The 22,689-nt window shown below is 40.1% G+C and overlaps 3 protein-coding genes across 6 annotated transcripts in view; 1 reads left to right on the top strand and 2 right to left on the bottom strand.

The window, feature by feature from the left end:
- igfals (insulin-like growth factor binding protein, acid labile subunit) overlaps positions 1-22,689 on the top strand; it is a 222,849-nt gene that overhangs the window by 16,095 nt on the left and 184,065 nt on the right. The gene's annotated exons all lie outside the window — the stretch shown is intronic.
- unkl (unk like zinc finger) lies at positions 663-11,426 on the bottom strand. 4 transcript variants are annotated; one of them, XM_069715516.1, is made up of 16 exons: positions 11,362-11,426; positions 10,397-10,606; positions 7,490-7,666; positions 6,632-6,765; positions 6,374-6,509; positions 6,175-6,292; positions 5,458-5,542; positions 5,079-5,236; positions 4,453-4,641; positions 3,458-3,508; positions 3,161-3,338; positions 2,970-3,059; positions 2,635-2,871; positions 2,091-2,278; positions 1,747-2,004; positions 663-1,536 (listed from the first exon to the last, which is right to left on the bottom strand). In XM_069715516.1, exons 1-16 carry the CDS (start codon positions 11,424-11,426, stop codon positions 1,381-1,383), a joined length of 2,430 nt encoding a protein of 809 aa, XP_069571617.1. In that variant the 3' UTR covers positions 663-1,380. The 4 variants fall into 4 exon arrangements, with proteins under 4 accessions (XP_069571617.1, XP_069571616.1, XP_069571619.1 ...); XM_069715515.1 differs by having other exon boundaries at positions 5,070-5,236; XM_069715518.1 differs by lacking the exon at positions 4,453-4,641.
- Positions 15,705-18,211, bottom strand: gper1 (G protein-coupled estrogen receptor 1). The gene has a single exon (XM_069715565.1). The coding sequence runs from the start codon at positions 17,964-17,966 to the stop codon at positions 16,905-16,907; it is 1,062 nt and encodes a 353-aa protein (XP_069571666.1). The 5' UTR covers positions 17,967-18,211; the 3' UTR covers positions 15,705-16,904.

Consider the following 22,689-nt stretch of genomic DNA (forward strand, 5'->3'; position numbering starts at 1 on the left):
ATTCTGAATTCAGAGACAAGTGTGTACGATTTAGGAGGAAGTATTGGCAGAAAAGGAAAATATATTCATAATATTTTCAGTAGTGTATAATCATCTGAAACTAAGCGTTTTTACTATGTTAGAATGAGCCCTTCATATATAGGTGCCATGTTTCCACAGCAGCCCAGAACAAACCAAACACTGATTATGGAGAGTATATGAAGATTCTCCTACAGGCTTGGAAAGAGAGGGTGAGGCGGGGGCGGGGTGTGTGTGTGTGTGTTATACTGCAATATAGAACCTCACCACTAGAGGCCACTAAATCCTACAAACTGCTCCTCTATATATGTCACAATAAGGTGTCTAGATGTCCGTTTTGTTGATTTGCTCACAAATAAAGCCTTTGACTTTAATGTATTCCTCTTTAATTAAAGAAAACTCTGCTTTGAGTTTTGCCCATTTCATGTTGAACATCACCAGATTATGTTTTGAGTAAATTCAGCATTTTCTGGCAGTATGTTTCAAACATTTAAGATCAACCATCCTGAAATGTCTATAGCACTGGCTGTTATGGTAAAATACCAACAAAGGCCTTGTCTGAGTGCCTGGGTTATAGTGTGGGACTGTTTTGATCCACAAAAGCAGAACATTTTATTTTGATATTCTGCTATAAAGATTTACTCTTTCATCTTGGTTTTTTTTTCTTTTAATTCCTGAAAAATGGGAATGGGGTTGTGACCAGGGATATTTTTAAAACCTGATATAACATTCAAAATTTAAGACTGAATGAAGTTGGTGTGAAAGAAACAGATTCACAAAAACTTTTTTATGAGTTTTACGCACACTTATGAAAAGTTGGGTTTGAAATGCCTTTAAATTTGCTCAGGGGCAACTTTAAATGCATCAAATTGAGAAGACGGTGCCACAGGAGATCCCAGATTTACCCACACTAATACCCAGGTGCAGTAGAGTATAAACATGGGGAAAGAAATACAAACTCACACTCATTAATCTCTTCGTGTACTGAGCTTTCAACCAAGTTTATCGTTTGCATATTTTACACTCTATTTTTATATTTACCACAAGAGCAATATGTAAGGTGGGTGGTGCATATTTGCATTTCGATTGGGAAAACATTCTAATTTAATTGCATGGTTTTCACAGAAAGCAATTTGGTTGACCGACGTAACGCGGACATAAAATGAGCAAAACCTATAATGATTGAATCCCTTCTATGCAATCTGATTTATAATACTATTTGTTGTGTCAGTCAAACACCATTTTATCCTAAAGTAATTCAATCACGGTACGAAACAGACATTTCTGTTTAGAAAAATGGAATATCTATTAGTAGTTTTTCAAAAGGGCTAATCTTTAAATAGTACCTCGAGTTATTGTACATCACCACTTCAATATCTTTGTTCTACAGTAGGGACATTCTGTTTTACTAGGTGCACAGTTCTCACATAATACATAATGTTGGCAAGGCTGCAGAACAATGCAACGATCATGCTTTTGGCAAACTATACATTTCTTTGACTGAAGCTGATATATTACCTGTTGGGGGAAGAAAAGAGTGTATATCAGCTGCAACTTAGGGAAACACGGTGCATGCAGACTTTTCAAATAAGCATGCTTGATGACAAACATGGATCTGAATTATAGTCTGATAAAACTTTTGTTGTTGTTGTTGTTGTTGTTGTTGTTTTTTAAACTACGCAGATGCTACTAATGAAATGCTGTGTGTGATGATCTGGGCTTTCTTACCCCGTCTATAAGGTCTAGGTCATTACGCAGCTGAGTCTGGATGGAGTGTAGCTTTGACAAGGGGAGCTGGTCCAGCTCTCCGTAGCTACGTAGCAGAGGTGTTCCAGGTGTGCGACAAAGCACATCAAAGTCCCCCTGGAGCTCTTTCAGCTTGCGCTCTGTCTCTTCCCATTTCTGTTCTGCCAGCTGCCGCTCCGCGTCGGACGTTTTTGCTTGCTCCTTTGCTTCATGGGCGTCTTTCTGGCAAGCTTCACAGGCCTGGAGACAAAGGAGAGCGTTGCGATTAAAAAAAAGGATCAATGTAAGGGTAAATCGTGCGATTAGAGTTCATTAAGAGCACTGACTTGTTTGACCTGATGCCAGGCCTCCTCCCACTGTTTGATCTTCCTCTTGGCCTCATCCAGCTCTCTAAAAAGGCGCGCCAGATCAGCGCTGCTGGTTGTGGAGGTTAGGCTGCTGAAAACTGGGGATGGACTTGGTGAGAAGCTGCCACTTACAAAGTCCCAGATGTTGCTCGCTCCTCCATTCAAGCCTAGGTGAGCAACGTGTCAAAAATAAAGACCGAGCACAAAGAGAAATTAGTTAGTCGTGGAACTTTAAACCGTCTGATAATTGAAAAATATTTTTTGCATAAAACCTAAATTGTTTTTAGAATTTCTAAGTGATAGTAGTGATTTAGGTACAAAAATGTCTTTGTTACACTTGGTTGTTTCATTGGGAAGAAATTGTTTCTTACACAGTCTTCCTCTACTGGTCATACTTCTGAGCTTTACGCCCACATAAGGAGCTGGATTAATATTTAAGAAAAGCCGAGGGAAGTAAAATCCACTGTTAAGCGAATGCTTTCCAGCTCACTACGGGGAAAACGTCTGAATGCTGTTGGCTTACCCAGAGAATTCTGGGAGGAGGAGGTGGGTGTTCCCAGGAGGCCGTGCTCCTGCTTGGCCAACATGTTTGAAGGTTGATTTTGCTGAGATATCGTCCCAGACAGCAGGGACTGCGACAGCGACTGAGAGAGGGAGCTCAGCGGGGAGGTGGAGAGGGATGACGAGGAATTAAAAGAGGACGATCGTGCCAGGGAGCCGGGAATGTTAACGGGAGCCGATCCACCCAGCACTCTTTGACCTGAAGGACAGAGCACGCGCATTTGTTGCATTAAAAATGTGCAAACAATGACGAGACCACTTGTGATCAACTGCTTTTAACAAACTGGGTGCCCTTACTTGCCAGTCCTATGCTGTTATCTTGCTCCTCTAACTCCTTGTCAAGAGACGCAACATTGATGTCACTAAAGTTGAGGTCCAGCGCAGATCCTGATGGGAGGCCAAGTAAATCTCATTGACATTTTAAAAACAAAAAACGAAGTGGAAGCCATGAGCTCAAGCTGTTTGGCTGTGCTTTCACGTGCACGTACCTATGACAGACTCCACTGTGTTGCTCCCCGGATAGAAAGGAGTGGCTTTTGCATTCATCGTTGATAAGGTGGTGGGTGAAGAACTATCTGAGCCAATACTGGAGGCCAAGCTTGACGTTATACTGGAGGTAAAGCTTGATGCCAAAGGGTTCACCGCAGAGAATACAGTATTATGTGTCTAAAAGGGAAAGCAGAGAAAGGTGTTAAAATTCTCCAGGTTGTTAATTACAGGTTTTCTAATGAAATAAATAAATGAAGTCATATCATCGGCATGAAGTGATGCATTTAAATGCAAACCTGTTTTTCTTGGTCCATCAATTTTTGATCCACGTGTCCCTTGTTCTTAATCTACAAACAATCAAATGACACAGACATTTCAGGAACAAGCCTTATAGCCACACAGCCCCTTTCATTTAACAGGCATCTTTATACTACACCTAGCCGCAGGATGAGAAAATGAAAGACTTTTGCTTTAACCATTATCCCTGACAGAACTAACTGTGATGCGGCAGACTCCGAAGCGACTCATTTCTAGTAGCGCCTGTTATTGTGATGATTTACGTGCTAACTTTTCTGCTGGAAGACATCCAATCAGCATCAAAGGTGTGTAAAAACTGATCATGTGACTCCCCTCTGCCTGCAGTACACCCTGAATGAATGAGTCACATTTAACTGTGAGTGGGCGCCGTTCTTCTGTAATTACATCATCAGAAAGCAGTTAAATCAACCTGAGGGGAATTCTTAGAAAATACTCTTGGCTACGTGAGCGGTGTGAATATATATATATATATATATATATATATATATATATATATATATATATATTTCTTTAGTCAGGCTCATCATAAGACTGGGCCTCTCGGATAGAGAAAATGCAACATCAATTATTAATTCATCCCCAACGACTGAGAAAATGAGAAATTCAAAGCTCTCCAGTAGAAACTGCTCAATACTTCATAGACGCTTCATATTTTAAGAACTCTCATCAAAAGAATAATCTCACCACCACGACAATCGCAGTTTTATAATTCAGAGATACAGTGTGCAGTGCTACAAATACGAAATCTGCACTATTTCACAGCAATTATGAAACACATGAAATGACCTAAAAAATAGTGGAATTCATGAAAATAATGGCTCGAAGTGATAAAATTAAAATGACATGGCAAAAAATTGAACGAGACATAAATCAACAATGATACAAAAATAATTGCCAGTGATACAGTACATTAAAGCCCTGCGTTGTTTATGTGTTTTATTCTTCCTAAATCTGAAGAGAGCAGACTGTGTACCTGATCCTCTCGTTCAAAGCCCGGAGCTTTAGGATAGTTAGACGTCAGAGATGAGACACTGGATGTGGTGGACTCTGAACATAAACTACTATTAGTTAAGGGTTTGGGCCTGCTGATGGATCCCACTGGGGATAACAAACTGTCGCTTCCTGAGCTTGGCGTTACAGTTGAGCTATTAGAACATGAAACCTGAGAAAGAGAAGTGCACATGATCTTAATAAAATGATGATCAAAAAAAAATAACAAAGTTTAAAAAGAACATTATCCCGGGTGGATTATGAGAATCCTGTCAGACAAAATATGAAGACTAGCTCTTTTGAATGAATTATCCTTCTAAATACAGCTTGCGATAAGAAAATTGCCTCCCTTCTTTTAGAACAACATTGTCATGACATGTGGGAAAATCAAAGAAAATAGCAATAATGACATGTAAATGTATAAAATAAACACACAAACAGTGAGAGCATGGTAAACATGTCGACAAGTAAATGGCAGCTATGCATCAGCGGAATTGACTTAAGCAAATACAAAACATTACATTGAAAGAAATTTGACTGCTGTTGATATCCGACAGAATACATTTCCATTGACACACTAAGAAACAAAAGACAACATACGCTTCCTACTTGTCCGTTGCTACTGGTTGCGCTGCTGGTGGAGTTTCCTCCACTGTTCCACTCAGTGACTGGACACTCTGAATACTGCTGAGAGCCCAGCTGGGACTGCGAACTCGACTGTATCGCTGTTAGCAATGAGCTCATGGTCTCTTCTGTCGAGGGAATTCCTGAAAGGATCCAAATCAATATCAAGTCTCCATATAGCTTGGGTAACATGTAAACAACCACAGGGCATCCAATAACAGTAACATCACCGGTGACTATTTTCAAATCAATCAGAAAGTTAACCGTGCTTACTTTGAAAAAAAAAAAAAAAAAAAAAAAAGTTCTTGCGTCTTTTTAAAATCCTTTATCAAGATACATAATGTCAAAACACACTTTCACTTACTTTCTACATGTGCAAATGCACAAAATGGTCCTCTGGGACAGTATCCAGTTTGTCGCATATCATTGCATTTGGTAGATTTGTAGATCTTGGGAGAAATAAAAACAAATAAAAACTTTTGACCACAGTGCTACATCAGCGACATTACGATGTCATCAATGAGAAGATGATTGAATCCTGCGAGTATGTAAGGGTTCACATGTCAAAAGGTTTCCCGTTGATATATATAAAAAAAATGTTTTATAACTTGCATTTGTAGGAGCTAAGTGAGATACAGACTATATCGTATAATACAGACTATAAGCATGGACTTGATGCCCAGAAACTTGTTGCAGCACTCTATTCTTGACCATAACACATGTAAAAGTCCACTTGCTTTTAGAAGAAAAATCATCTATAGGCCGGTAGAGTCGTGACAGTCTGTTTTGTGGCGTGATGAGACTGAACTGGGACTGGCTGGTGCAAGGTGCATAAAGGTCAGCGGATAATATTATTAAATACTGACTGTGAGGGTTGAATCATTTTTCTTATCGGCCTTTCTGAAGAAGATTGTTTATAAGTAAGTGTTGTTGTTTTTTTAAATCACTGAAATACATTTAATCAAACTTTTTTCCTTGACTTGTTTACCATGGCTTCAGCTCATGCGTGGTCACTGTACAATGTCTTGCACTTTAAGGAGGTTGAATAGTTTTGGACTGCGAGTAAACAAATTTCACTCACCTCTGGGTGAAACTGCTGTTCGGTGCGAGAGTGACAATACTGGCAGCTGTCTCCACTGTCGCACTTTGAGGGCTCTCCCCATTCATCGCCGTGTTTCACATTGGGGCAAGGAGTCGACCTGAATTCACAGAGTGAAAACATTTAACACTCCGCACATACACAACTTCCTATCTGAACGTCAACTTGAATCGCAGCTCACCTGTACTTGAACTTCCGTGGATTTCGCCTTCGATCTCTACTGTTGTGATAGTGGGGGCAAGCGTAGCCCTGTCTGCATAGTCTTGGGGGCTTAGTACACTGATCTGTTTTATAATTGGCTAAAACAAAGTTGGTATCTACAAATAGAGGGACTCAGTATTAATATCATCTCTTTTCCTTCTTTCTTTCTTTTTTGGGAGGGGGTGGGGGGGGGGGGCAGAAAATGAAGAAAATCACAATTTAAGTGAGTGTTACTCACCCTGCCATCGGGGGTCTTCGGTCAGAGTTTTCTCAATCATAGCTTGGCTGGCTAATACACCAGGCTGCAAATCAGGAATACCTTCCCCAGATCCCAGCTGTCCATTTTGGAGGGCCTCTTGTGCTTGGATCTCTCTGTTGATCAAAATAATTTAGCCGATTATTTCTATGTTCCTTGAAAAGCAAAAGAACAGAAAAACACCCTTGAACTTAACATCTTGTTAAGGGAAACTGTGAATGCTTGTTATTGAAAATAATTTCATAGAGCGTGAAGAAGAAATGCCTCTCGGCCACCCCTCACAGAACCCATCAAAACCAAGTTACAACCAAGTCTAACATTATTTCTCCCAATTTAAATCTTTAAAATCATCTACAGAAAAGACCATAGACATCTCATCCTGGACTACCTGCAATATAAGATGTAGTAACATTAGTTACAGGCCAGTGTAACAGCATAAACATATAATTAATACATAATTTACATAATGTCAAATATTATGAAAATAGAAAGATACTTTTGAGGGCTTCATTGTGTTCACACTTTGCTCCAGAAAGCCTTTAAAATAGTCTGTATCAGCTGATGCGAGCTAACCTCACCCATGCTTTGAGCTAATACAATTTGTTAACCTAGTTTTAGGTGTTTATGATTATTTTTTATTTTTTTTAGAAGTGCATTGAGCCAAGCCCTGAAAACCACTGTACAAAACAAAGATTCAGTACAAACCCATATAATACAGCTACTCTGTGCTGTCGGGCTTTAATGTGTGTCTACATCGGCCGATTTGTTCATCGCATTGTGAAGGATTGACTGAAAAGTTTGGCAGAGATACGAGAGGCCACTATTTGCTTTGCGTGTCACCTGATATCATAGACTGGAGGTCGGAGATCATGTGGCCCGTGAGCAAAAGCACAGTGGAGGCCATTCTTCACACAATGCCCTCGAGCATCCGTCTCATGGATACAAGTTCCCGTCTTGTAATATCGTAGATGGTACTTGCGCTCTGTGTCACCAGTGGTCCGGTGTAAATAAGGACAGCTGAGGAAACAAAGATACAACATATTATTTATACGTAACATAAATATTTCATCAGTTTATCCACATAAAAATGACTTGGCATTAAATAATAAACAAAAAGTGCAGTGCAAACCTCAAATATGCCCAAAATATAACAGAATAAATAATGTATGTTTTTTGAATTGTATCATCCTTCTTCAAGCGCTAAATATTATTGTAAGAGCAACTTTAAGGCAGGGTGTTACACATGAAATTATTTATCCATTTATTTCTATTCACATTTTAATATCTATTATATCTTTCTTTTAATTACTTTTACCCTATTTAACGCCAACTAATTTAGTTTTTTTTTATTACTGCTTTTATCTTTTTCATGTCATTTCACTCTGTTTTACTACTCTTACTGTTATTTTAGCTTTAAAATCTATCATTTCTATTTTCATCATCCTTATCTTGCGTGCATTGGTCTCAAATTGCTTTTTGAATTGTTTTTTAAATCGTCTTTTTGATGTCGTTTTCTATTTAGGTTTTTAATTGTTCTTAAATTGTGCAATCTTTTTTTAATTATACACCTGTCTTATAATTGGCCTGTCAACCATCTGTTAAGCCCTTTGAACTGCCCTAGCCTGATTGAAAAGTGCTATATAATGAAGTTTGATGGATTGATTGATTAATAAAAGCATTAAACTGGCAAGCACTTAAAACATTGTCCAAGCAATTCATTATAAAACCACAAGGATTTTAGATTATTTAATACAAACAGGGATTTCTTATGGTTGCACTGATTCTTACAAATAAGATCCACTGTGACTGTTGGGCTGATACACCAGCAATGCCTCAAGAAACGTACGGCCAATAAGCCTCTTGAATAAACCAAATTTTCCTTTCTCGAATAGCAACAGTTGCTATAGCAACACATAAGGTCATACAAAAATAGCTTCCATTAGGAGAGGAGGAATTGTGAGGATTGCACTTGTTCATTTGCTATTAGATTAATAATTGTATTTCTTTTTTTTCCATTTCTATGTGGCACTCAATTAATTGCTCCATCATTTTTTAATTCCCTGTCACACAGACAGACGGCTGCCTTTATTATACTACCTGCTTCAAATTAAATAGGAATGGCGTTGCCACCCCTTCTGAGAGTTCTTGTATCTGGTTTCTGTGCCACCAGATAGTCAAACCTTAAATGTTCACCTCCTCTAAAAAAAAAACACAGCTAAATGTTTAGGAGCTGTTTTCCCTGTGACGGCCAAGGACAAAATATTGGTCCCCAAAGAAAAGAAGCTGTGTGGTCACATATAAGAAAAATACAAAATTGCCATCTTATTGTAAACAGGACACGATGGGAAACTGACATTTTGAAAAATATGAAGCTCGGGACAAAAACATCTGTGTGTCATATTACAAAGTCATTATCTGAAAATAATAGAAGCGTCACTAAATGTAATGCTGGAGAGCAGAGCTGACCAAGCAGTTCAACAAGAAATGTTACATACTCTACATAGAAATTGCATGCAACAACAAAAAGGAAATGTGAGATAGAGCGGCAACAACTAGTTGATTGACAGAAAAATAATTGCAAATTATTTTGAAACAGAATTAATTGTCTTTTTTTTTTTTTTCTTCTTCTTTTTAAATATGCAGAAATTCTCTGATTTCAACTTTTTAAATCTAAATATTTTCTGGTTCCTTTAGTTGTCCACGATAATAAACACAATATGTTGTGTGGTTGGGGACTGTTTTTGGAGACAAAACAAGACATATCAAGGCTACATATTGGGCTTTAGGAAACACTGGTTGACATTTTTCACTATTTTCTGCCATTTCTAGACCAAACAGCTATTGAATTAATTCAGAAAACAATCAATAATGAAAATAATTTCATAACAGTTCATAACATCAGTTCAGGCAAAGTTTGACTGATGTGCACATCCTGCAATTCAATCAAACAGAGAGCTAGCTCATCCTATGCACTTGGATTTCTGTTGCTGCGGAAAGCTGGGGAAATTAATTTTTTTTTAAAAAGTTTAAAATGCACAAACATAGTAATAGTAATTTTTTTTTTTTTTTTAAATGCCAGCGTCATTGCTACGGAACAGATGGACAGCAGTACCTCTTTTAACTGGACATGACATAAAGAAAAAGTTCTACAGTTTCACAAAGTTTGTTAAGGTCAATGTAAAAGTCACTACATTTGAAGTAGGGGTGGGAAAAAATGAATACAGAATAGTATCACAATATTTTGTATTGACAGTTTTTTAACAGTGCTTTGCTGCAAAGTGATTGCAGTGAGATGACCAGACTGAAAAATGTATTCTATTAGATTAAACCGAATTTGCAAATAATCTGCAGTTGAAAAGTGGTAATGATTCACAATATATCGCAACATATGTTATGCAACAGGTTTACTATCAAAATAATATCATATTGTGACTTTTGTATCGTGATAATATTGTACCGAGGGCTTTCTGGTGATTCGCTACCCTCAATATGAAGTCATGTTTTAATAAATACATAAAAAAAAGTATATCCGAACAATTCTGCCCAAAAGTCATTTAAAGCCAGCTGACGGAAGACAGAAAAATGAAATGACCTGTTGAATAAATGTCTTTCGTTTACCATCTGTTCATTAAAACTACAAACGGTCCACATCCTAAAACATCTGTCAGCAGCTGCATCACAACACTGACATGCATCGAGACGTTGGGGGGACGGGGACAGGGACGGGGACAGGGGACGACGACTTACTCATCTCCATCTGGGCAAATGCCTGTGGTCTCGTCGTATTTCGTGCAGTACACGTCGGGGCTGTAGTTAAAGGTCCCGTCTCTCCTCCTTATGGGTCGTCTCCGTCGCTGGTTCAGAAAGTGCCAGTGGAAGCACGTAAAGGGTCTGTGCTGCGTGCACTTGTGCTGGAGGAACAACGGACACTGCTCTGTCCTGAACTCCTTCAAGTATCTGCAACAATGAAGGGGAGGGAGGGAGGTGGGAGGTGGAAAAACAAACCGGCTGTAAGTGTCAAGAAGCGGCCTATAAAATTAAAATGGGTTTCTCCTCACGAAGCGAAGAAAGAAGAAGAAGGAAAAAAAAAAAGTTGAGAGAGAGAGGTGTGTCGTGTTTCGCTGCTCGCGCTTTTGTAACCTACTATGTCTTTTTTTTTTTCTTCTTTTTTTTTTTTTTTTTGGGTCACTAACGTCAGCTGCGTATTCTCGGCGCGAACTGCGCCTGCGTTTTGTCGTAAGGCCGATTCAAAGCCCCCGAGCGTACGTCGGGAAATGTGCGTAGCGAGAGGGAAGTCAAAATAAAGGCCGAGCTATTTACAAGCAGGCTTGGGTTAGCGAGTTCCTGGCTAATCGTTTAGCGGACCGAGTTGACGGCGTTAATGGTCGATATTTCACCCCGAAACCGCTCTTTAACTCGGCCAAACAGCCGCGGACGACCCCGATAATGGCTGGTTTTCCGGCGAAGTGATCCAAGACGTCCGCGTTTTTTTTTTTTTTTACCGTATTAGCGCTGGTGTCGTTAGCCAGTCGCTCGTTCGCCCGTGTTACGTTAGGTAGTCACAAAGCCAGGAAAAGCACCGCGTTTCTAACGCGCGCACGAGAGTTGAGGAATGCAACAAATGCAAAACCCGCGCCGACGTGCAACGTGCGATCGGCGTTTTCGGGCGACCGGACGATTTTCGGTTGTTTCTCCGCGGCGGCTTTACTCACGTATAGTGGGTAGGTTTCTCGGTTTGAGGAGACGCGTTGGCCGCCGTTTTCGAAACCGACGGCATTTTCAGTCAAAACAATGAACTGCGCATGCGCCGGGATCTGTTGCTCGCGCGTGCACGCACGGTCCCGCTTTTTGCACGCCGGCACGCTCTTTTTTTGCAAAACCACCAAACACGGCTGCAGGAGGGTGGCGCTGCAAAACCGAGACTGGGACACACTTCTCAGGCTGTTTGTGTCTTCTGGTTTATTACACACCCACTCTCTGATTCACTTTACTGTTTTTTTTGTGTGTTTTTTTTTTTTTTAGTAGAGCCCGAGCACCGATGGTTCGAAAGCCCTATTGTTATCCAAGCGATTATTATGATTCTCCGTAAACAACTGCATTTTTGGCGGCTTTATCATATTCAAAAACTCATAAAAGTTGGTAACACCCGTCTCTCCCGGCTTCCAGCCGAGAGGCAAGAGTGCTCATCGCTGCGCCACCAATCTTCCCAGGCGATGGTCTGCATTATGACAAATCTTTGGCTCACTGCAACCTATAACTCCACCATCCACAAATATTCATTCAAATGTGACCAAAATTGCCGCAGACATTCTTTAGATAGTAGATATACGTGTTTTCAAGGGGGTCTGCAGTGATATTAAATATCTTCCTGCAATGTGTGCAAAACTTTTCCAATTTCTCCAAACGTTTCAAACACACTAAAAGTTTAATCACCATCAACAGGCCAAGGTGGAATTTGAACCATTAATAGCAACCTTGGTGAAGTAGAATCTTTTACAGTTAACCAGACTGTCAGTCCAGTCTGAGTGAACTCACTTCCTCCTGCTCATCCTCCGGCGCCGAAGATAGTCCAGCGGCCTACGACGCCGACTCCGGGCTGGAAACGACCTCGAGCCCCACTCAGGTATCATACATGGTTTAAGGTTTACTGAGAGCAAGTCCCCTTAATAAGCCACACGGGTTCACGGAGTGCAAATCCCTGTGAGGGTAAAAGCCACGTGGTTCACGGAGGGTGAGACCTCCTAAGGCAAGTCCCTCTAAGGGTAAGCCACATGGGCGAGACCTCCTAAGGCAAGTCCCTCTAAGGGTAAGCCACACAGGTTCAGTCATACTAAAACAACAATACAAAACTCAAACAAAAGAAAGTCCAAAAGAGACTTTTTTTTTTCATAAAAAAAAAAAAATGTCCAAAAAGTGACCCTCACTTTGAACACCTCACTTTAAAAAAAAAAATCTGAGCTTTTTTGAAGGCGTGCGTAGTGGAGGAGACATGAGAAGCCACATGTCTCTCACAGGTTTTCTGTGAGAGACAGTATTGTTGTCTTTGGTCATGTTTGTATTTTGTATTTTATGATTTTTAAATTAAAACAACAGTTTACTAACTCATTTAATAAAAGTACAACAGACGGCAGACTACATGTGACGTGTGCATCTGCTTTTACATCAGTTTCTGTACTATTTCACATTATTTTATAATGTGTTTCAGTGTGAATGGATGGATTAAAAATAAAGTGTGATCTGGCTTGGTAAAAATAGTACCGGATGCTTTGTCCGCTTGTTTATTAGGAGGAAATGCAAAGTATTTATTTTTGTTTTTTGTTTTTTGCTTTACCCAACATAGAATTTTAGCTTCTTGTTCAACAGTGAATTTGTTGTATTGATATTTTGAACTATTGTATTGACAAAAGCAGTTTTATTTATTCTGTCTCATCAAAACTGTAGCATATGAACCTCTAATCGTTTTTCTTTGCTTCTGTATCTGGGAAGCTAATCTGTTCTATTCATCTTATTTTTGTCTTGTGAAGGATTTTAATGTACAAATGCAATTATACGTCTAATCCATTATTCAGCTGCTGAGGTCCATCGAGTGCACCGCCTTATAATTATGCATAAACCCCAGACTATCCAGTTGTAATTACTTTGACATGCCCCACCCACACTCAGCTCAAAGTTAGAGGATGTGTAGCACCTTTCTTATGTAAGAAAAACATTTGAGGAAGCTCACCTTTACGTGGAATCTATTTCATTTTAGTATTATTTTAAGGTCATGTCAGAGAAAAGATTGTTTTAAATGTCACAGACCATACAAAATTTGTAATGCAATGTTTGCAATAAATAACAATGTTGTGAAGTCAAATGCAATTTACACATGACTATTAAAGATATGTTCATGTTTCGTTCATCCTCATTAATCATGAGGAGAATTGCATATCAGAAACATAATGCAGTTCAATTCAACTCCAACTCAATCTACAGCCTCTAAAATGATTATAATGATGAAACATTACCTGTCTGCACAAACACTTAACATTATAATGTATTGCAGGATTCTCATGCTTGAGCACATGCTTTTGCTCTCAATAAACTCATCACTTTTATTTGCATTCTAATGTTTTCACGATGAGTTTATTAATACAAATGTGGGGCCTGCAAAACTACTGTGTCTTTAATAACTTTGCAAACAGCTTTTTCGTTCAAGTTAGTCACTAAAAAGCTCCTGATTTTGCCTCAAGATTACGTTCTTCATTATTTGGCTGCATGAACATGTTCATCTCCCTTTTTAGGAATGAACAGCCCCATATGAATAACCTAAAGAGTATTATGTTCTTATATCAGATGGGGTTTTTGCTTGAAAATAGTTGTCTAATCCAGCATCACCCAGAGGAAGTGCTGAATGTAGGCAGGGGGAAAAGTCACACCCTTTTTTCCTTCGGTGACGTCAGCCATCACAACCCTTTAACCTTGCTCAGTAGTCTCAGCTGCTCACAGTTCACTGTCGAGCCCTTCTCACAGTATCTCCGATGCGTGTGTTTGTCTGTGTGCAGATGTGTGTGTATGGGTGATGTAAAACGAGGGTCTTGCCTCTGGAGTTTAGATGTTGCTTGTTATTATCAATGAACTTGACAGCCCACATTGCATTATTACTCGCATGTCTTCCTGCTTTTGTGCCACGTGTGGCACCAACAGAGCCGTCTGCTGTTTACAAATGACTACATAGCCCGCACGCACACACACACACACACACACACACACACACACACACACACACACACACACACACACACACACACACACACACACACACACACACACACACACACACACACACACACACACACACACACACACACACACACACACACACACACGTGTAAATCCATGTATAAACTTGCCTTTGTTAAGGTTAAAAGATTTAAAGACAAAAGCAAAAACATGCTTAATGCCCTCCTGCAAAATGAGGATAAAGCACATAAAAACAGTGTAATGGAAACATCAATCAAAAAAAATCTTTAGTTTTGCATTTTTGCAGACCTCTAATAAACAATCAGTGAAACAATCCTCTGCGCTGCTTTCCCAGGCTACTGGGACTGTTACAGCTGGAATAACAGTTTGTGGTTTGGACTCCTGTTTTTCCCAGTCACGCCATTATCTCGGGCTGCCTCATACACAAACAGACCCGCTGCAGGCTGGCAATACACACACTCTATATACTGATGTATAATCTTCCACCCAGGTGTGACACAGTATATCCTCTACTCTCTTTGTCTTTGCTAATAAAACACTCACACCTTCAACATTCCCAAATACACAGAACCTGTTGAACATGATAGTGTTTGTTTGTGCAAAAAATGAAGTGAATATTTTGTCATTTCTGTCACACTTCATTGTCAGACAGATGGCTGTGGCCACTATTGAAATTAAGAAATCAGTGCAATACCACAGAAGAAGAATTTACAATGTTTGCTGTGACAGATCAACAAACAAAGAGGCTGTAAAGCTTTATGACAGATTTTGTGGAACCTCTGCTATTGAGCTTCTGGTGGGATCCAGCTGAAATTGTGTATACTGCACCTGTGTAACCTGGTAATCTGCATTACATTAACCTGCGGTCAATATCTTAACAAGCAGCATTTATCCATTTGGAAGTGATTATTTGTTTAAAGAGAATCCTCATGTCCACTCCAGTGATTCAGCATCTGGGATCACAGTGACAATAAAGTGACAATAAAGACATGTCTGACCGACCAAATTAAGCTGTCGCTGTTTTTATATGTTTGATATTGGTATTTGTATTCACTGGATTAAAAAAAAAAAAAAAAAAATTGATTCAGCTCACAATCAGGAAATAAGAGTAAAACAAGCCACTCATGTGCAGATGAAGTATGAAATAAATGAAATACTGTTTGTCCCATCACTTATATCTGATGTTGAGCATTGCTGTTCATCAGATTAATACATGTTAAAGAATAAAAAAACAAAACAAGTAGCTTCATGTCAATTCTGAATGATGTGTTTACTTGGTCTCTCACCCTTCTAGCAAAACAACACCTGCCTCTTCGCTCCACCATCACACTAATAGGAACTGACAAGCGGGGTCATAACTCAGCAGTTTGTAATCACCTTTGAAATGAGCACTCACAGATTCTCACATTTGCTTCAATATAAATGAGCTCAGATATCAAATTTGGAGATTAAAATTCTGTTGCACACTTAACTCAACTCAAAGCTCGCTTGTGACCAAAATCTTCCTCTGTGTATTACAAGTATTAAATAAAGGGTGTACATTACCCTTTATTTAAGTTTTGAAGACATGATTGGTGTCTCTGAAACAAATTTGATCAACAACTTCATTTTATATTCCAGGAAAAGTGGGATATCTTCTTTATTTCTAAAAATAAAACAAGTGTGTGAACATTTGTATGCACAGTCCAACCACAGTTGAACTATACATGATTAAGATTTTTTTTTTTCAGCAGACGTAAAGAAAACTAGAAAGAAAAAATAAAGTGGTAATGTATTGTGTTAGACAGGGTCAGAGAAAAGGCAGCCACTGCTACTTGTTATGTCTATGTTTGCTCCCCAACCATGATGCCCTGAATTAATATGACCTTGTTTTATGTTGTGTTACTGATAAATTCCATCTTTAATTTTAACATTGTGTTCATATATTTGAGTTTTAACTGCCCCTCATCCTGCAGCTCAAATGCACAACCTGATCGGATTCAATGCAATGCAGCTCCTCCTCTATGCATGCTGCTTTAGCAACCTTCATAATTTCTACAGGTTATCCTACAGAAAGTTCTGTAAGATTTGTGTTGTAATCACATAATGTAGCATGTTTCCCTCGTGGCTATCCTACACAAAAGCTGTCCTCCCATTGCTCCTTGGCTGAGGGTCAAAGGTCAGGCATCATTTGCTGACGTCTGCTTTGCCACACAGCCAACTTTTAAAAAAAAGAAAGAAAAGAAAAGAATCTTATTTCTGGATGAACATGAAAATCACATTAATGTACTGTATGTGCGTTTTTCATCTATGAAGAAGATACACACATTATGTTATCTTCATCCTTCACTGGGTGTACTTTCTCAGTGCTTTTGTGTTTTTTGTTCAGAAAGTGAGCAGATTAACTGAGACACTGGTACAACTACATGAGGCGAAGCTAAAAAAAACAGTAAAGAAAACTGGTATATAACTCTGATTTGAAGACGTTTGCGGAGTCAGTTTTATAATGATTGTCTTTCTGATATTTTAGCAGTCACACCTCTGACACCTCGTTCCTGACAGGGAGGTGTAAATCAAGGCCATGGTGGCAGAATCGGTTTACTACTGACCAGCTGGCCTTCTGCTTAATGAAGAGACGCAGCTTGTCCCTGAAGGTTTCCCCCAGAAAGCTGTAGATAATGGGGTTGAGGCAGCTGTTGGAGAAAGCTGCCAGGTTAACAATGTGGCCCGTGAGCGGGTAGTCATGCCACAGGGTGGTAACAGTCCTCTGCGCCGGGTCAGCCGTGCCCTGCAGCAGTTGGATGCTGATGAAGACGTTCTCCGGCAGCCAACAGATGAAGAAGACCAGAACCACCACCACAATCATGCGCAGGGCCTTTTGCCTGCGTGGCCACAATCCACGGTGCTTCTGGGACCTCATGAGGATTCTCCCAATCAGAGAGTAACAGAGACCAATGATGGAGAAGGGCACCAAAAAGCCAATGGTGACCTCCAGCCACTGAATCTCAAAGACGTTGGCGAAGCAGAAGTGCACCTCTCCCCTGTGCTGGGTCTGGACGATGGTGAAGGGGAGGAGGGTGGCCAGGATGGAGGCCATCCAGATGAGGCCACAGCTGAGCTTGGCATGCTGCATAGTCCTCAGCGGACTGCTGCTTATGGAGCTAGCCAAGGCAATGTATCTGTCGAAGCTCATCCACGTGAGAAAGAATATGCTGCTGTACATGTTGACCTGCAGGAACAGGGACATGAAGGTGCAGAGGACGGCGTAGTCATAATACTTCTCATTCAGATTGAAGACCTCGATGAGAGAATCTGCCACCAGGATGAGGTCAGCTGCAGCCAGGTTAACGAAGTAGAGATCGGGGATGGTCATCTTCTCTCTGTGGTTCAGGTTCACCACCAGGATCAAGATGTTTCCAATAAATCCAATTGGGAAAAGGAGGATGGTGTACAGGCAGGACAGGAAGAGACCAATAATGTAGGATTGGGAGGAGGAGTTCTCACTCAGATCTGTAGTGTTGTAATCATACGAAGTGTTCACTTGTTCTGTGCTGTTGACATATAACCAGACCAAAGAGGTCGTCTGCCCTTCCATACTGGCTCTGGTTCGCCCGTCTTAAATCAGAAGCCACATGTAAGTCACCTGTAGCTGCTACATCATGAAACCCTGATAGTTCCCAGTTTGGTCTCTTTAAAGGGTGAATCATCTATGCTGTGTTGACATGCTGACAGAAGTCAGGTGAGTGGAGCGAAACATTTACGGCCAGCCCCCATGTCGACATCAAGTTTCATCTACCGATAAATTCTTGATGCAAAACAGAAGCACCTCCATGCCGTTAGCCTTTGGCTCTGATGACTCACATCATCCAGACTGTGAGGTCCTGAGATTAGAGGGGGGCTTCTTGTTTCTCCTCTTTTGAGTCATCTGATTCGAGTTCTGCTTTGTCTCTCTGAGTCCACATGCATCTTTATTCAGTGAGCCTCGGTGAGTGACGCTATTGCGGTGACACCTGAGCTGTGGAGTAGAGAGGAGAAAAAAAAAGTCACAACCTAAAAGATAATTAGGAGAAAAGACTTGAAAAAAAGAGCAGTTGTGGCTCCAATTATGACACAGAGGAGGGGACGATTTTACTTATTCATAGAAAAGTATAGTCAGATATGAAAAGTTGAAGTCCACCTTTATGGATGTTTTATAAAGGGTATAACATGGCTGGCAAACAACAAAGTAAGCACATTAACATTCAAGCTTCAGACTTAAACAGATGCATTGAAATCCTCCTTCAAAATCCTCAGCCAATCCAAGCTTCCTCGATCCAGTTTGTCCAGACTCGATGACTATTAACTCATGAAATGAAAAAATAGTTGCCATTAACATTTAACAAACTGATGTGTTTTGATGGCTACGGTCAACACGCCACACTTTGTTTTGAACGTTTATAACACAAAATTCACAGAAACTATCTTAATCTTTGTTGATTATCTTCAGGCCCTCATATTTTAGATTTTCCCTGGTGATAGAACGACTACGTTCTGTTTGGCAAACATGACCTTTAGCAAACATTCACAGCCCTCAGGGTTTTATTTCCACCAGAGGAAATCCTCTGCAATATTGATGCAGCCTTAATAAAAGTGCTGCTGACAACAGTAATACAAGGCTTGTACGTGAAATCAAATGAACATATATACAGTATAGCCGAGAAATCTTATGAAGCAAAATGTGTTTTATAGTTTTTAAATCCTTGCTGCAAGCCTCTCTACTCGTCATCAAAAATTATCATAAATATCACATCATGAATGGACGTTTTTCTATCATTTTCAAGGACACAACAAACAACAAGAGCAATGAGCTCAACTAGTGTCATGACCCTATATGTCACACTGCATTATATAATTTTGGGCAAAATATTCATGTTTTTGAAAGATTATTATCATTCAGGATACATTTTCTTTTTATTTAATATTAATAGATACACAAATTGTGTGTTATTTTGTAACACTTAAACAACAATATCTAAAAACAATTTCCCACATGTAGTGATTTGCAAATTTCCCTCCCAAATCAGAGACCTCACAATGCAAAAGTATTTTCTAAGAAAGTCTAAAGAGCTAGTCGATGACATAACATAAATTAAGGAGCTGAATTCACATGACATGAGAAAAATGACTCATCTACACTGAAACTGAACAGATTCCATGTGAACTATAAATAAATAAATACATACAGTATAGTTGGTGTATCACCTATCACCCAGTACCACCTGTTCTTAAGACATGATTTGACATAAAACATATAAAGCTCCGCAATATAAGCACAAATAGCAACAAAGATGTGGAGATAAAAAACCCTCACTTACTTTAAATTTGGTATTTAATGCTCCTCCATGCTTGTCCGGTGAAGAAGTCAGAGAGCCAGAGATTTGTAAATCCCATGTCCGGGCTTCTCTTCTGCACCACCTGCTGTTTGGCCCAACCCTGTCTGGAGATGAGAGGAGGGCGGGAGAGGCAGGCAGGAGACAATCTGTCACCAACGGTTTGTCACTGCGCTTCATCGGACTCTCTGCCTCTGATGAACATCTAAACACATCCAGTAACTGAGAGATGATTTCAACAGGAAAGTTTGGACAGCAGATAACTGTAGTGTGGAGTTTGCCTCTGTCAGGTTGTGTTGTTATGGAAACCACTTAAAAATGTTTGCAATATTTGTTCACCTCGGTCGTCCGGCTCTTAGTCTTAAGGGCCGTGTAAACACATGGCTCATGACCTTATTTTTCCACCAATGTTTGTCAAAATAAATGTAAGAAAAATATAAGCACACCATTTTTGTTCCCATGTTCCATGCGTTGAAGTCAAAGATCTTGGACTTCGTCTAAGTTTTATTTATCTCAAATTTAGTTCTTAATTGTGTTCAAATCTGTGTCAGTGAGCACTTTACCTGTGTTAAGATAATCCGAACAGATGTGACACATCGAGATGCTGAATAAAGAGCATGATTTTTGCACAGGTGTGCCTTGGACTCGCCACAATAAAATGCCACTCTAAAATGTACAGTCTAATCTCGCAACACAATACCACAAGTTGAGAGAGAGGTTGTAATTGGCATGCTGACTGCAGGAATGGCCACCAGAGCTGTTGGCCATGAACTGAAAGTTAATTTCACTACCATAAGCCATCGCCAACGTTGTTTCAGATAATTTGAAGTACAACCAACTGGCCTCATAACCACAGACCAGGTTTAACCATGCCAGGCCAGGACCGCCACATCCAGCAGCTTCACCTGCGAGATCTTCTGAGACCTGCCACCCGGACAGCTCATGCAACAGTTGGTCTGCACAACCGAAGAATTTCCGCACAAACTGTCTGAAAGAGTCTCAGGAAGCTCATCTGAGTGATTGTCGTCCTCGCTGGGGTCTTGATCTGACTGCAGTTTGTCAGTGTAACTGACTTGAATGGGAAAATTCTCACCTTCAATGGCGTCTGTTACATTGGAGCAGTGTGCTCTTCATGGATGAACCCTGGATCACACTGTGCTGTGCAGATGGCAGCAAACATTTATTGGGTTGAAAGAACTGTACTGAATTCCTGGAAGCTGAAAACATTCCAGTTCTTGCATGGCCTGCATGCTCACCAGACATGTCACCCAATGGGCATGTTTGAGATGCTCTGGATTGGGGTATATGACAACTTGTTCCAAGCCAATATCATGAGCTTTGTCATAGCAGATGTTGTAGCACTGTGACTCTGACTCATGCCTCCAGAAAAATGCATGTCTATAACTATAACTATAACTATGCGTGACATTCTGCCTTATATTGTAAAAAAAAGAACAACAAAGTCAAGATAAAACTGCACATTTTAGAGTTCCCTTTTATTGTGACCACTCCAAGTCCCATCTGTGCAATAATCACATGAATGAATTTAATTATTCATCCATAAGATGGATTTTTTTCGTGTACATAAAAAAAAGTAAAACTTTTATTTCAACTAATGAAAAATAGAATCAAAAACCTCAAGTGTTGCATTAATATTTTTAGATGAATAACTGATTTCCAAGAAAAGACAATGATCCCTGCTTTTTTTATTTAATTTTTTTTTTTTATGTTCGTCATCAATACTACCATTACGTTTGGATAAGGCTGTGAGCTTTCACTCTCAATAAGTGTGAAACAGAACAGGCTCTTTGCTCATGCTCAAGGGGTAACGTGAACATAGTTTAAACTAATTTATGTGACCAAACTGTGACCATGGGGAACTGCTTGTCTCTTTGTCAGCTGGGATGCATTATCTCCTGATGCCTGCAATAATTGCGTACATCTGCTACAATAACGCTTTATTCTGTACAATATATTGATACTGAACAGACATCATATCAAAGCATAGTTGCAAAATGAAATCATGTTGGATAATACTCTTAATTTAACTTTCCCCACATAATCTATTGATGCCACAAGCTTAAACCTCAGTTCACTATAATCAAGGCCAGGTAGATTTATTCCCAAATGATCAGTAAGCAGATGATCTAAAAGCAGTGATCAGGGAAAATAACTATGATCATTAAGAATGAAGGTATCTAATGAGGGTTAAAGTAAATCAAAGGAGGAAAGGGTTCATGACAACAAGAATTTTCACTTTGCCTCCAAAAGACAGATTCTGACTGGAGGTCCTCATGAGGTGGGAGGATCACTTCCTTCAGAGACAGCCAGAAGGTGTGTGTGTGTGTGTGGGGGGGGGGGGGGGAGAGTCAAGGCCAAGGGTGCATCACTGCCTGGAGGTATGGGGTTGCAGTTTGTTTGGCGGTGCAGTGCAGCAGCCTCAGGGCTGTAAATGGGACATGAGCAGCAACAGAGAGCCAGTGGAGTGAGTGGACTTCAAGGATTTCAAGACAGATCATCACACCTTCAGGGGTCCATGCTTCCAAGTTTGGGCATTGTGACTTCTTGGCATGCTGGGGTAAAATTTATGAGGTAATACAAGTTAATTATACAGAACTGATGAGTACATCACTGACTAGTTGAGGCAGACTTCTGTGTTGTAGTTACACGCATTACACACTACTTGCTTCTGTATACTGTGATGCACAGTAAACAGTAAACTGTCACTAGCCTGCCCACTCATATGCTCTGCTGTAGCTCATGAAGCATTTCACGACAGCCAACAGTCCAGTCAATTTGCCTTGATGCGTAGGAGTAGGTGTATATTATGCCTCTGTGCCAGCGACAGCTGTGACCGAAGGCGACGCATTTTCAGGTTGTCTGTCCGTCCCATTCTCATGGACGTGATATCTCAGGCACACTGTTAGGGAAATGTTCCCTTGGATTAAA

Source organism: Brachyistius frenatus, unplaced genomic scaffold (assembly GCF_029030835.1).
Source record: "Brachyistius frenatus isolate BFR_SWC_R1_liver_20210118 unplaced genomic scaffold, ASM2903083v1 Contig_144, whole genome shotgun sequence".
NCBI lineage: Eukaryota > Metazoa > Chordata > Actinopteri > Embiotocidae > Brachyistius > Brachyistius frenatus.